This window comes from Pelophylax lessonae, assembly GCF_965119305.1.
Source record: "Pelophylax lessonae genome assembly, chromosome: 3".
NCBI lineage: Eukaryota > Metazoa > Chordata > Amphibia > Anura > Ranidae > Pelophylax > Pelophylax lessonae.
In genome coordinates this window covers 553,870,421-553,886,622 of record NC_138770.1, presented here as the reverse complement: position 1 = coordinate 553,886,622, position 16,202 = coordinate 553,870,421, and the positions used below count along the sequence as shown (strand labels likewise).

Genomic DNA, 16,202 nt, shown 5'->3' with positions numbered 1-16,202 from the left:
TCTTTTTTTTTTTTTTTCACCCCACAAATAGAGCTTTCTTTTGGTGGTATTTGATCACCTGTGCAAATTTTTTTTTTTTTTTTTGCGACATTGCAGCAGAGAGATCGGACCCCTGACTGACATTTTTGACACTTTTGGGGGGACTATTGACATTACTAAAGTAATCAGTGCTACAAATATGCACTATTACTTTAATAATGACACTGGCAGGGAAGGGGTTGACATGGGTGATCAAGGGGTTAAATGTGAGCCTAGGGGAGTGATTCTAACTATGGGGGGGCATGGCTTTTGAAATGACCATAGAGACATGGGATCCTATATAGAAGGATCACATGGGCTCCATTAACACTGCAGGGAGAAGAACGGTCAGCTTTGTTTACAACAGCTGACTGTTCTTCTGTCTCAGCGGGGAGCAATCGGAGCCGCCTGCCTGCTGCATGGGCTTCCCCGCTGACAAGCGGGGGAGGTGCGCGCTCGCCCCCTAGACTCCGCAGAGCGAGCGACGTACAGTTACGTCGATTCGCCGGGGTGCGGCTGCCTGCCGCCGTATAACTGCGGCGGGCGGTTGGCAACAGGTTAATACAGACAGAGGGCTTACTATGGATAGCTTCAATACCTTCCCGCAGTATGCCCCACCCATCACTGATCAATTCAGACATCTGATATTTCCACATAGCGCCCACTGTAAACCAGAATTTAAAAAAAAAAAATCAGTAGTTGACAGTAAATCCATCTTACCCATCCAAGCGATACTGGAGCTAACCATTTCTTCACACACATCATTTGGTCCACCCCCAACTCAGCACTCCTGATCCGGCTGCCAATGTGCAATTTGTCGGTGCACACTGGACAGCAATGTGCACTCTCTGGTCTCCCTCATGGCAAGAAGAAGCTATGTCCTGTACAGCCCAGGAAAATGCAGCTCTTTCACCTCCTCTCAATTACATAGCCTCTTCTCTGGATTACGGTTCCTACAGTGCACTGCTGCCTGACTCCTCTATTGAACTATTTCTGCTCTCTAGCTCCCTCTTCTCACTGAAAAGCTGTTAACTAGTTCAACACCGCAGGGCAGCAGCTACAGAGAGCAGCTGCAACCAGTGTTTCTTTCATTCTCCATTATTAGCAAAGGCACCTGGCTATATTTGTGTATATATTAATGTATTACAGTTGTAAATGTATCTGTTGCCCTGGAGATCAGATTAAAGCAAACCTATTGGAATCAAAATCCGAACCCACCCTGCTTGGTAATAAGACATGTCGCCTTCATCCCCAAACAGGGGGCCTGAACTGCAAACCACTGCCACAGTGCCTTTACAAGGTGTAATAAGGGGTGTGCCATTCAGTGTGCAATATATTATTTATTTATTTTTTTTATAGTATTGACCACAAATGCCATAGATGGCAGCAGAGATTTGGGGATGGCAAGTATAGGCTACAGAAGGTGCCTATGACTAGCAGGTGGATTTGAGAATCCTCCAACTGGTTTATTTTTAACCCTTTCCCCCCATCCTGTTCATACTCTGACCAAGTGCAAATGGTAATTTACTGTATACAGATTGATATAGGCAAAAAGTCATACTATAATTTCTGTACATATGTAACTGTGTTCAGATAGAAAATCCTGACCATACACAACAAACTGAGAGGGTTTTTATTTCTGCTTTCAACACATCAACCTCAGGGACAACATGTTATCTTGCTGCTTAAAGTATTCCAATGACTTTCAGATGACATTGTAACGAGATAATCAATTATATTTACTTTACCGATCAGCGGTCATGAAGTTACGACTTATCGATGTATGTTTAAACATGAAATGTAATATCAGCTACAACGTTTCTTGTATACACTTTTTCCTTTCTCCTCTGTCTTTCAGGCCATAAAACCAATAGAATTTATTTCTAAAAATGCTCGTGTATCATTTAAAATTGTGGATGCGGTTATCAGTCAACCCATGGTACCAAAGGGAGGCCTCTGTAAGGATCCAAAGATTTACCCGGCTGAATGTAGAGGGCGAAGGTGCACCTACCATGGAAGGTTGACTGTGAGTATACATAAGTGGGGGGTTCTTTATATGCCCCTAAAATTTATTTGTGAAGGTTTTTTTTTGGTGGGGGGGTGGAAATCAACAGGTAATAATAGAGACAAATAGTAACAATAAAATATGTATGCATGACTCCTTCTCCACCACTTTGGGCTGAAGTTGGTAATCCTAGCAAAACCATTTGGTTAAATGTTAGAATATAACAATTCATATACAGTATACTGTATAGTAGAAACCAAACATTGCAGACAAGCCACCATAAATGGAACAATGAGACCTCTAGTAATCTTTAAAAAAAAAAAATACTGTTCACTTATGCGGAGTACTTCCTTGCTAGTTTTCAAGTGAGACTGGTGTAATGCACACCCTGTGAAAAACAGATCCTTTCAGATTTGTCATTCTTCCCTGGAACCAGCAGCTAGTGGTGATCCCTATTAAGGTCGATGTATGACCATAAACCTAGCACAGAACAGGAAACATAGCTTGTTTGCAAAAAAGGACAAAACGTATTGGTTGAAAAGTGTAATTCGGAAATCTTTATGTTGTGTGTTTGTGAGATTTTTTTTTTTTTTTTTACTTTTTATTGCAAAAGTATTACAAAATAAAGTAATTCTCAGGATCAGCTAAATAAAATACAACTGAACACAACATATCATAACATACTGTTTCACAACCGTAGACAACGGTCAAACATTTTGTAAATCAAGCATAACAGTCCCTGGAATTAGTGGCTACATCCTTATACATACACAGGGCTATAGCAATGTCAAGAGCAAATATAGTGCCCTGGAAGAAGAGAAATCTAACAGCCTAACAAAATATTCTACACAGAGTGGAGGAGCACCAAACATCCCAAATATTGTTGTATTTTTTGGGGAAACCTCTATGCTAAAAACATTTTTCATAAGGCAAAATTTGATTGACTAATTGTGTCCAATGGCGCACCAAAGGAGGAGTAGGTTGGATCCATCGAAGTGCTATAGATTTATGGGCAAGAAAGAGTGTTTCAGTAAAATTCTCATATATATATATATATATATATATATATATATATATATATATATATATACTATATTGTGATAGAAGATATAGTGCGCTCAACACAATCATAAATTGTAAACATGTAACATCTGGGTTGTCCCAAATACTATAGTGATCATCATACAGTGTTAAAAACCATATGTGAAAGTTCTTTATGAAGAAAAACATATAATCTTTAACAGTTGTGAAAGAATCTAAAGTCCTCCAATTGATCCAGATAATCTCAAATAGTGGATCTTCAATCTTTCTAATCTTAGACCGATATGTGAGGGTGAAATAGAAGAAATAGCCCCTTACCGGATAACACTAAAAAGTGAGCCTTATTGGTGAATAGGGACTTTCCACACGTGAACAAATAAAATCAAGTGAGGTGACACCTCGGTGGTAGTGCAAACTTTTTTACCAGAAGTATGTAGAGGGTAGGCATGAACCACTGTTGTTTATACGGATGCACCAGGTATAGGTATCCAATGGCGGCTTCAGTATGTGGGCTGAATTTTTCTCCACTCCACCATATCTAACTCACCGATGTGGCTGGCTATACTGTACTCTAATGTAGCTCCCCCATAACAAAAGATATAAAGTGCCAACAGTGCATTATCCTTTTTAAAAAAACGTAATTAAAAAAGAAACACACTTGCATGACAAGTGGAAGAAACTGAGCATAAACAATGGTTCCAAGTGTACCGAACGTGACCGCCTGCAGTGCGGAACACGTGGCGTGACGGCGTGGCTGCTCCCCCGACGCGTTTCTCCTTATCAGGCTTCAGCTGGGACCGGAGCACAGCGCGCGCCATCATTTGCAGTCTTAATATACCCTCTACATGAAGAGTACTTCCGGTTGGGGCCCATGCAAAACACTGCTGCACAATTGTATGATTAGCGGCAGCGCACCCTATTTCTTTTTATATATATATATATATATAATATAATCAAAAGTATTGGGATGTCTGCCTGTGCACGCACATGAACTTTAATGGCACCCCAGTCTTAGTCTGCAGGGTGCAATATTGAGTTGGCCTAGCCTTTGCAGCTATAGCAGCTTCAACTCTTTTGGGAAGGCTGTCCACAAGGTTTAGGAGTGTGTCTATGGGAATGTGTGACCATTCTTCCAAAAGGACATTTGTGAGGTCAGACTTTGATGTTGGCTGAGAAGGTTTGACTCGCAGTCTCCGCTCGAATGTATCCCAAAGGTGTTATGTCGGGCTGAGGTTAGGACTCTGTGCAGGCCAGTCATTTTCCTCCTTCCCAAACTCGCTCATCCATGTCTTTTATGGACCTTGCTTTGTGCACTGGTGCGCAGTAATGTTGGAACAGGAAGGGGCCATGCCCATACTGTTCCCTCAGTTGAAATTGTCCAAAATGTCTTAGTAAGCTGATGTTAAAGTAGTGTTGCTCCCATCACATGACCACTGCACGGGTAAACACAAAGCGGCTGGTGGGCCTGTACATCCTCTTGCAAGCAGGAAAGAGAAGGAAGGGAATGCATGCATGCTTTGCAAAGTGATGTAGAAAGTGTGATGTTCTGGCTGATACGGTGTACGGACAGCCAGAACGCATAAAGCAAAATTGCTGTGTGAGTGGTAAATGTAGAAACACATTAACACAGGTGATATTTTGATGCTGCAAAAATATGTGAATTGAGTACATGATAAAAGGCTCCTCTGTTCCCTGTTATACATTGTAGCCAGCTACAGCAGCAACTCTGTATCTAGCTAGAAATCGACATAGGAAAAAAAAAAATAGATATAGATATAGATATATATATCATTTTTTTTATATAATATATTTTTTCTTTTTTTTTTTTTCTTTTACTTTGTGATATTTCAACAAATTTGTTTGTAAATTAAGTTGCGCTAAGTGTGATAAATGGAGATGTAAAGTCCATAAAGTCCCAATAGTAAATGATGATGACAAAATCCTAGATGTAATCCTGGACCAGACTCCCTTAAGGGTATAGGCTTACCAGATTCAGGTAAGAGAAAAGCAGATGCTCAATGAATCTTGTCACCTTGATAGAAGATCCAGGCCCACGTGAGCGGTAGACTCAATGGTCATTGGATCATGAAAAAAATGTAAAATACGCAATAGCGTAAAACCCAACAAATAGGTAAATATCACCAATGTGACTTGAGAATAACGTGTGTAAAAATTAGACCACCACCAAAGATTCTTATTATCAGTGGGCAAGTGTATATTAAAGAAAATGGTGTGTGTTAAATACCCCTTACCAAATATAAATAAGGGTAGGTGTATATAAACCAATAATTCCAGCTGAAGTTGCCTCTTACCAGACGACTATAATGGATGTGCCAAAGTGAAAAAAACAATGATGAAAGATAGGTGTAGAACCATCACCAGCTAGATGAGCCTCTTACCATGTGAACGAAATCAAAATGTGTAAAATCAGATTCCAATAAGACACCAAGATTCAATACCGAAAAGGAACCAGTAGGGGTCACCTCTTACCAGATCTTTAGATCAACCACGCTTGTATGATATTAATTGGTTGGGGGTCCGGCAACAGACTCGAGCAACTGATCCTCAGATGTTCCCAATGTTCACCATTCAAAAAGAGAGAGAGAGGCTCCCATAGCGTTTTACGCTCTCTCTCTTTTTGAATGGTGAACATTGGGAACATCTGAGGATCAGTTGCTCGAGTCTGTTGCCGGACCCCCAACCAATTAATATCATACAAGCGTGGTTGATCTAAAGATCTGGTAAGAGGTGACCCCTACTGGTTCCTTTTCGGTATTGAATCTTGGTGTCTTATTGGAATCTGATTTTACACATTTTGATTTCGTTCACATGGTAAGAGGCTCATCTAGCTGGTGATGGTTCTACACCTATCTTTCATCATTGTTTTTTTCACTTTGGCACATCCATTATAGTCGTCTGGTAAGAGGCAACTTCAGCTGGAATTATTTATTGGTTTATATACACCTACCCTTATTTATATTTGGTAAGGGGTATTTAACACACACCATTTTCTTTAATATACACTTGCCCACTGATAATAAGAATCTTTGGTGGTGGTCTAATTTTTACACACGTTATTCTCAAGTCACATTGGTGATATTTACCTATTTGTTGGGTTTTACGCTATTGCGTATTTTACATTTTTTTCATGATCCAATGACCATTGAGTCTACCGCTCACGTGGGCCTGGATCTTCTATCAAGGTGACAAGATTCATTGAGCATCTGCTTTTCTCTTACCTGAATCTGGTAAGCCTATACCCTTAAGGGAGTCTGGTCCAGGATTACATCTAGGATTTTGTCATCATCATTTACTATTGGGACTTTATGGACTTTACATCTCCATTTATCACACTTAGCGCAACTTAATTTACAAATATTCTACAGGGTGTGGTCACACTTGAAGTTGCTGCTGTTCAATATTATTTTCTTTAAGCGCGGTTAATCCCCCTCTATATAATATTTCAACAAATGACAGCATAAAATGTTTTAATGGGATGGTTGTTTAAAATGATTTTACTATTCTGTATGTTGTTACAGGTGGATATAAGTTGGTCTGTTAATGATGTCACCAGCGGTGTCATCAAGCAATCCCTTGGCTATGTTCCCATCATGGTAAAATCCAAGCTTTGTAACTTGCATGGCCTTTCACCAAAGCAGCTTGTGCAGCATCATGAGGAGGAGCAGGTAAGGATATAATCTTAGACAACTTCTTCAGATTGTTTAGACTTCTACGAACATTGCTGCACCTCCAAAAAGGTGTTTTGACAAGGGGGTGCAGAGCCAAAATATCTTATAAATGCTGCACCACATCCTTGTGTATTACACATGGTTGTGGCACGTCCCCATTCACTTGCAATGTGGCTACAGCATGTGTACACCCCTATCTAACTGCCTTTGCAGCTGGGGACAATAAAAACAGGCTCAACTGTCTGTTTTTACTACCCCCTCCATCTGCAACTGTAAATGAGTCCTAAAAGGCATGTTGCAAAATGCAAACATCAATCAACCAGATGTTGGCTGGTAATTTAGGAATTATTGTAGGAAAGGTATAACTGATATGATCGACACTTGTCTTCTTGCACTGGTATGGAATTGTTACAAACACCAAAGGTACTTCTTAATGCAGTGTGAATTTAATTGGTTTTTCTGTTTTCATAGGAAATGGGTGGCTATTTTATAATCAATGGTATAGAAAAGGTGATTCGGATGCTAATTATGCCAAGAAGGAATTTTCCTATTGCAATGATTCGCCCTAAGTGGAAAAGTAGAGGTCCTGGTTATACCCAATATGGTAATTATTTTTTTCTTTCAATTTTCACTGATCTTCTTTTTTTTTTTCTTAATCCGAATGGGTTACTAGCATCATTTCATTAACATTGTGACAGTGCAACACAAGCTTCAACCCATATGGATGGAATTAATAAAAAGTGATTGAAACTTTGGGCTCATGCACACTGGGCATCAAAAACGCCATTTTCTCTATCGCTCATTGACAGACGTAGTCCTCGGTGATACAGCACCTTCGGGTTATGTTGCCTCCACAGGAGCAGGACTAGACAGGAAATTAAAAAGCTCTGGCCACACCCTAGGGGCAGTCCCAGAGGGTATATCCTCTCTCTCTCTGCCTCAGCAAATCAGACCTTGACAAATCTCCCCTTTCAGGGGAATCGTCTATTTGGGGCCAACCTAGATGAAATCATTAAGGATGCCACTGGGGGCAAGAGCACTTTTTTGCCACAGGCTGCTAAAGCTAAGGGACCTCGCAACAAGCGAGGACCTTTCTTTACCGCCCATAAAGAGGCGCCCGGCTGGAACAAGCGGGAAAGGCAAGACTCCTCCAGGAGGGTTCAAGAAGGGCTGGTCGGACAAACAGAGGACCAACCCAGCCAAACCCGAAGCAAAGGAGTACACAGCCTGAAGGTGCGCCCCCACCCGGTTTCAGGGTGGGGGGACGTTTTCACCGGTATTCAGGACATTAGATCGAGCATCAACCACTACTACCGGTGCGATTCTTCCCTTCCAACATTTAAGTACTACAGGAAGCGGTAGTTACCGTTCCCTGAATAGATCTTTTCCTTTACCTTTTCCTAAGATTAGTCCCTATGCCTCACAGGAATCGGATCTGGTTGACCAGACAGGCCAAGAAGCCTCTAGTCGGGTGACTTCGGTCCCTGAGGTTCAACCAGAAAAGATCACCCTTCCTGATAACAATCAGGTATCTGATAAATGTGTGGGAACAGAAAACGACCAGACTTTCTCGGATGGTCGGGGCCAGATACCTCTAGGGACGCCTGGTTCAGATCCAATCAGCGCCAGTGGTCCTAGAAATTCTAGGCTGGCCTCGTCAAGCCGGCCTGGCCGACTTGGACATGCTAGTCGCAGACGTTCCGTGGGAACTTCGTCTCAGGGAGTGTCTGTGGTCTCAAGGACCAATTTACCATCGTGCTTTACAGTCGCTGGTTTTAATGGCCTGGCCATTGAGACCCAAGTACTGAAGGACAGAGGTTTGTCTACTTCAGTCATTCCTACCCTTATTAAAGCAAGGAAAGCGACTTCCAGCAAGGTCTATTATCACACATGGAAGACTTATATTGCATGGTGCGAATCTTTAGGATTTCCTCCACGTACCTATTTGGTGACTCGAATATTGGCTTTTTTGCAACAAGGGGGTTGAGCAGAAGCTAGCCTTGAGCACCATCAAGGGTCAAGTTTCAGCATTAGCAATCTTCTTTCAGAAACCTTTAGCTACCAAGTCCTTGGTGCGGAATTTCATCCAGGGGGTGCGGCACCTGGCTCCACCAGTCCGCGCGCCCTTACCGCCCTGGGATCTTAATTTGGTTTTGTCGGTTCTACAGAAACCTCCTTTTGAAAACATCAGGGAGATTCCCTTGCTTACTTTATCCCAGAAGGTGGCCTTCTTGGTGGCTATCACTTCTGCTCGCAGGGTGTCAGAACTGGCTGCATTATCATGCCAGTCCCCATACCTAGTGATTCATAGGGATAAGGTAGTACTTCATCCTAAGCCATCTTTTCTTCCTAAGGTGGTTTCAGATTTTCATCTGAATGAAGATATTGTACTACCTTCCTTGTGTCCTCAGCCCAAGCATCATCGGGAACATGCGTTGCATTCCTTAGATGTGGTTCGGGCAATCAGGGTATACCTGAAAGCTACGGAATCATTCCGTAAGACGGATTCACTTTTTGTGATCACGGATGGCCCCAGAAAGGGTTTGCCTGCATCTGCCGCGACCATTGCCAAATGGATTAGACAGACGGTGGTACAGGCTTATTCTATTAAGGGTCAGAGTCCTCCGTTCCCTGTTAGGGCGCACTCCACTCGAGCGCTCAGTACTTCCTGGGCCTTTCGCCATCAGGCGTCAGTGGTCCAGGTATGTAAGGCGGCCACCTGGTCGTCGGTACATACCTTTACAAAATTCTATAAAATTGATGTGACGGCATCGGCGGATGCCTCATTTGGCCGCAAGGTTTTGCAGGCCGCAATTTGAGGAGACCGGTGGTCTACCTCGAGGGTTTTTTTCTGTTTGAAAAAAAAAAAAAAAATTTCTCTTTTTTGTTGAGTCTCATCATTAAGGATGAGCATTGTAAACTTCTAGTTGGCACCGGTTGGGCCTTCTAGATTGGGATTTGATTTTCATTTTCCCACCCCTCATTTGTGATACTGCTCTGGGACGTCCCGAAGGTGCTGTATCACCGAGGACTACGTCGGTCAATGAGCGATAGAGAAAAATGGATTTTTGTAAAATCTTACCGTAAAATCCTTTTCTCTTAGCTCATTGACAGACGTAGTCCCCGCCCCTCTGTTTTTTGAGTTGGGTTGGGTTAAAATCTCTAAAGACTGCTTTTTGACATAACTGATTTGCTGAGGCAGAGAGAGAGAGGCTATACCCTCTGGGACTGCCCCTAGGGTGTGGCCAGAGCTTTTTAATTTCCTGTCTAGTCCTGCTCCTGTGGAGGCAACATAACCCGAAGGTGCTGTATCACCGAGGACTACGTCTGTCAATGAGCTAAGAGAAAAGGATTTTACGGTAAGATTTTACAAAAATCCATTTTTTAAGAGCGTTTGATGGGTTTTTGTTCGGTCTCTAAATACCTCTCTTTGTAATTGCACACACAGGCGTTTCGAGGCAAAACAAAAAAAAATGTGCTTGGGCGTTCAGAAGAGGCGTATTTTGCCACAAAAAAATTGCCCAACCAATTTAAACACAATTAAGTGTTGTGTGTTCTAGTGCTCGAGTGTTTTTTATTCCAGTGGCCACAATAATTTAATCTTGTCAATGGAATGAATGAATGCCTGAACACTTGAGGCTCTTAAACAAGTTTGCAAAATGCAGCTTAAGGCATGTTTTTAATGCTACCTTTTTCCTCCCTCGGAGCAAGGCGCCCAGGGGAAGAACAAAAAAATTGTGTGCATAAGGCCTTTGTCTCAGCTGGAGTAGTTGCCTAGAGTATCCAATCAGCTTCTAAATTTTAATTTGTATGAAGTGAATGTGTATGTGGAAAAAATGGAAGCTAGAAGCTGATTGGTTGCTTTGGGCAGTAGCACCAGTTGAGACAGATACAATTTATAAATCCTCCCCATTGTGTGTTGGGGTGCCAATCAAAAAATAAATGCACATTACCACAGTGGCCTGGTTTGAGTGCACCCCTAAAGTGTAATCCTTTAGTAGACTAGTCCTTTTGTTATTTACAGAGCTGGACAAAATAATAGAATGTATGCAGTGCCAGGAAGTTCAGTTCATAAAGAACTATTAAGAAACTAGATGACAATGCTAGAAAGGATTCACATGAGGTAGAACCCAGCTGTGTGATGTGTGTTGTGACTGATCAAAACAAAAATGATATTGGGGGGCATACCCTAAAAACGCACAATTCTCTGGTTGGTGCTGCTAAAAGACCAATATACAAATTGAACAATATAATAGCGCACACATACACAGAAAAAAATTGGTTTTCAAATTTTGCAAGGCTATTTAAAAACACCTGCTCTTATACAGTAAATATGGGGATTTGGTCACACCATATGGCCATACTGTGCTTAAGCCCACCACTACGTCAAATTACCCCATTTTCAGTGGGTCCTACAGCCTGCAAACTTTTCCCATGACAGGAGTGAGTAATGCCCTATGGTTTTGAGAAGTGGGATTATCTTTTCTATGAATAGTGTAGGACCCACTGAAAATTGGGTACTTTGACGTAGTGGTGGGCTTAAGCACAGTATGGCCATATGGTGTGACCAAATCCCCATATTTACTGTATAAGAGCAGGTGTTTTTAAATAGCCTTGCAAAATTTGAAAACCAATTTTTTTTTTTTTCTGTGTATGTGTGCGCTATTATGTTGTTCAATTTGTGACCGATCCACACATCACTGTTCAATGAAGGTTTACTAAACTTTGAAGAAACTTTAATGTGTTTTTATATCGGGAACTTTTCCCTAATCATTTCCAAGGACTGTACATAATAGGACACCCATTATCCACATTCAATAAAAAGACCATACACTATTTTAAAAGTATTGGGACCCCTGTCTTTACACGCATATGAACTTTAATGTCATCCCATTTTCAGTCCGTATGGTTCAATATTGAGTTGGCCCACCCTTTGCAACTATAAAAGCTTAAAATCTGGGAAGGCTGTCCACAAGGTTTAGGAGTGTGTCTATGTGAATGTTGACCATTCTTCCAGAAGCGCATTTGTGAGCTCAAGCACTGATGATGGAGAGAAGGCCTGGCTCGCATTCTTCGCTCTAATTCATTCCAAAGGTGTTCTATGGGGTTGAGGCCAGGACTCTGTGCAGGCCAGTCAAGTTCTTCCATCCCAAACTCGCTCATCCATGTCTTTCTGGACCTTGCTTTGTGCACTGGTGCGCAGTCATGTTAGTACAGGAAGGGCCAACCCCAAACTGTTCCCACAAAGTTGGGAGCATAGAATTGTCCAAAATGTCGTGGTACGCCGATGCCTTAAGGGTTCTCTTCACTGGAACTAAGGGGCCAAGCTCAACCCCTGAAAAACAACCCCACAACATAACGCCCCCCCCCCCTCCACCAAATTATATGGACCAGTGCACAAAGCAAGGTCCATAAAAACATTGATGAGCAACATCAGTGTCTGACCCCCACAAAGGTGCTTCTGGAAGAATGGTCAAACCTTCCCATAGACACACTCCTAAACCTTGTGGACAGCCTTCCCAGAAGAGTTGAAACTGTTATAGCTGCAAAGCGTGGGCCAACTCAATATTGAACCCTACGGACTAAGACTTGGATGTCATTAAAGTTCATGTGCGTGTAAAGGCAGGCAACCCAATCATTTTGACATGGTTTGGTTTATTTTACCTCAGGTCCTTCGTATTAGTTGCATGGACTCCCAGTATATGCTGCCTCATGATTTCAGGTACAGTGGACCTAGAGGGGTTGGATACGTGGGCTTTTCTTGACTACGATTAACTGTGTTAGTATCCTAGTTGTGGGACTGTCCCCTTTTCCCAAGGCCTCTTCTTGGTCTTAGGAGTAGCAACTATATCCCCATTGGTGCAGAGGCTCTAGTGAAGCCTTTCTTTTTCTTTCATTTGGTCAAGCTAAGATTCTTCCACTGTGTTGCATGGGGTAAGGAGGAGCCCTTGGTGGCCAGCTGGGCACCTGATGTACTCTGGATGAGCTGTGGCCAATGGAATCCCTGGGTGCTTTGGAGGGAATGCACACGGCTAAAGCAGGTCCTTACTCCTCCTCCCTGGATGTCAGTTAGGTTCAGGTAGAGAAGTCTGGCGTTGGATGATGCTTGTCCATCAGGTAAGGTGATGCACTTTTCGTGCATAGGCTAGGTCAGAATGCTGCCTATAAACTGTAGGTCTTCCTAAATGTACAGCAATATATTAAGTGAATGGGAACACCCTGGTGCCGACAAGCGGGTGGTGGATGGAACAATAGGCGGACCTGGATATTCTTAGCAGGGGTCTAGCAGACTTCCTCTGATCAGCAGTGCTACACCAGTCTTATTCTGTCATGCAAGCTGTTAAAAATCTGTCATATGTGGGCCCCAGGGCCTGTTCTTGTGTTATAGCTCCTCTCCTTACTATACCTATAGTGTGGGGAGGCATTGTGTGGTTTACCCTTGGGAGGATGTCCTCTTGGGTGCTGTTTACTATTGTTAGGGTTTCTGGCATGCCTCCTACAAGAGAAGGAATTGAATGCAGTGTGTATACTGGTCTGCCACGGGCATGGCATATTAAAGGCAGAGGCTGCATCCCAGCCACCTCCCAAACTGCAGAGCAGAGTGCCAGCGGTTCAGAGGTAAGCAAAGTTCCAAATTTTTAATAAATTCTACAGTAGGTATTGATTTTTTACATAGTTACATTGGACCAATGTAACCATGCATATATACAATACCTGGCTGATCCCCATGGAAGCTGGAAATCGCCATAGGAGGCACCACTATTAAAGTGATCTCCGCTAGCTTCTGGGTGCAATGCCGAACAGCTGCGACAAGACATCTGCTCAACGTGGTTCCATTTAGAGAAAGCTTTGCATTTTATCAATGAATGTACACTGTTCTCTGGGTAAGGTGGACGGAGCGGTGTCATCAAAATATCCCCTTCATCCTTTCAGGGGATGCTTTAAATTGATTATGAAAATGCAAAACATTATGTAAATGGCACCAGTGCCTAAGCAATAGGGCAGCTGCTTAGCCAGGAAGACAGTTAAGATTACTGGAGTAAGCAGTTCCTACTACAGTGATTTCCATGTTCCAGGAGATCAGCCAGGTGTGGTATATGCATAGATGCACCAATGTAACTTTGTAAAAATATCCATACTTGGATTTCAGCTTGTAAAGATATCCATACATTGAATTCAGCTTTAACTCTTTCCTACACTTGGGTTACACTCGTGCAAGGGTACTGGGGTCTACTTACTGTTTTACTCTTGTACTCTAACACTTTTTTCTGCAAGGAAGAGATGTGATGGCCTTGGAGTGTCTGGGGTGTCTGCTGTGATTTAATGAGGACATTTTATGCTAGATTTTAGGCAATTGCCCACCTTATGAGCTTGGGAGGCTTTGACCATCTCACACCTGAATGTGGGCTAGCTATGTGTATACATCACTAGTAGTGAATTACTTATGTGCTGCTATATCAAAGAACCTAAATGAAAGGAAATGCCGCAATTGCTATAGATGGTAAACTCAAACCATTCAAACTGAAATCGATAAAATGGTGCACTGTTTTAATAGTAATAAAACTCTTACTAGTTACAAAACTCTAGTAAATGCCATATAAATACAACAAAAAACAAAAGTGCATATCTTCAATCCCATATAGTATTCTGTGAAACATGTGCTTTGTGTATATATCACTAGCATACATGTACTGTATATATCACTCACATATACAGTAAAAATGATCCAGATCGTCAGCGGGGAAACCAGTGCGGGTGTCAGACACTGGCGATCTCCCCCTCTAACAGAAGACGGACGGCTGATGTAAACACAGCCGTCCATCCTTCTCCCTGAGATGATCACAGAGACTATGTGATCCTGCGATATAGGATCGCATGTCTCTATGGTCATCTCACAAGCCCAACCATAGAATGCAGTAAGGTAAAAAAAACCTTCTGCCTTTACAACCACTTTAACTTTGGAGCCTTATTGCCTAGAGCCTCTGAGTTCCTCCTCTGGAAACATGTATAGTGGATTGCTAGCCAGAGACTTGGCTGTATCTATATGTGATATCGCTAATTTGTCTGCTTTGTAGCGTAGACCTCATTTGCATACATTTTGCTTAATGTTGGGGAATGTATTAGATGAACACACCACAAGTCTGATCTCCTGCTTCTGCAGTATGCTAGGCCTCATATATTCACCCTTTTGTACACTGTTGGACAAAAATTGTGCTGCTAGTAGCTATTGGCAACCTCGAGTTTTAGTGAAGTTATGGTTTAGCTACCATAAAGGTTTGGGGGTAATTTCAGTCTTTGGCTTCAGCACAGTGTCACAAAAAAAAAAAAAAAATGAACGCATGTTTAAAATATGCTAATGATAAATGCAGTCTAAGGCCTCTTGCACATGATACTCCTGTTTGAGCATCTACTTTTTCAGACTTTTTTTCTTGTATGTATTTGCGCATATATGCGTTCGCACATTTTCGCCCTGATGCGCGGAGACTTACTCTCTCGTTCTTGTTCAGCACATTATGTAAATGGACATTTGTGCGCATGAGGCGTAAATTGACAAAAAGAGATTTTTCTATTTTCTTTTTTCTGTTGAAAAATGCACAGCGCTTGTTTTCGTGCCTGTGTGCATAGGCACATCACAATTAATGGGCTGTATTTTAGCTCACGTAAAAAAAAAAAATAAAGCTGTACTAAGCTTTTTCAAGCTGCAGCGTGCAAGAGGCCTAATAGGTTTATTTCTCGCTTGTCCTCTCATGTGCTTATGTTTTGTTCTATTTATTGCTGTTAAATCTTGATCAGTATTGAGGTGACCGTGCTGCTTTTTTTGATTTGATGATGTTTTTCCTATTTAGGCATGCAGAGACTCTTGTGCTGTCCTTTGAAGATTCCTGAAAATTAAGTTACCAGGTTACAAACTTTTTTTTTTTTTTTTTTTTTTTCTTCAATAGGTATATCAATGCGTTGTGTCAGAGATGAACACACAGCTGTTAATATGAACCTACATTATTTAGAGAATGGCTCTATAATGGTGAATTTCATCTATCAAAAAGAACTCTTCTTCATTCCTCTTGGCTTTGCACTAAAGGTCAGTTATTCTGAAACTAAATTGTTTACTTTTATAGGAAGAATATCTCAGCCTACTTATACTGTGAAGGAGACGTGTGGATAAAATCTTTCAGCAAGGCCCCACTCACACTTGAGCTCAGCATCTTTGGTTTTTTTATGCATTTATTTTTTTTTTTTTTTTTTAGCCAATCGAAAGCTAATTTCTAGGCAAAAAAGTGCATTGTGTGTTTGCAGCTATCTTATGGAAGTCTTTTGGAACCAAAAGGCACAACTCTGTTCCAAAAGAAGCTCCGGTACTTTTGATCGACAATACTCAAATGACACGGGACACCATTGATTAAAATGCAGACAAGGAAGGGAGAACACAGTACAAATACTAAAGAATGTAT

At 41.8% G+C, this 16,202-nt stretch overlaps 1 protein-coding gene across 1 annotated transcript in view; it reads left to right on the top strand.

The window, feature by feature from the left end:
• The window catches only part of POLR1B (RNA polymerase I subunit B), an 81,658-nt gene that overhangs the window by 4,584 nt on the left and 60,872 nt on the right, over positions 1-16,202 (top strand). Inside the window, exons 2-5 of the mRNA XM_082250157.1 lie at positions 1,877-2,044; positions 6,604-6,750; positions 7,225-7,357; positions 15,696-15,832. Coding sequence (XP_082106283.1) covers positions 1,877-2,044; positions 6,604-6,750; positions 7,225-7,357; positions 15,696-15,832 — 585 coding nt within the window. The remainder of the gene's footprint in view (positions 1-1,876; positions 2,045-6,603; positions 6,751-7,224; positions 7,358-15,695; positions 15,833-16,202) is intronic.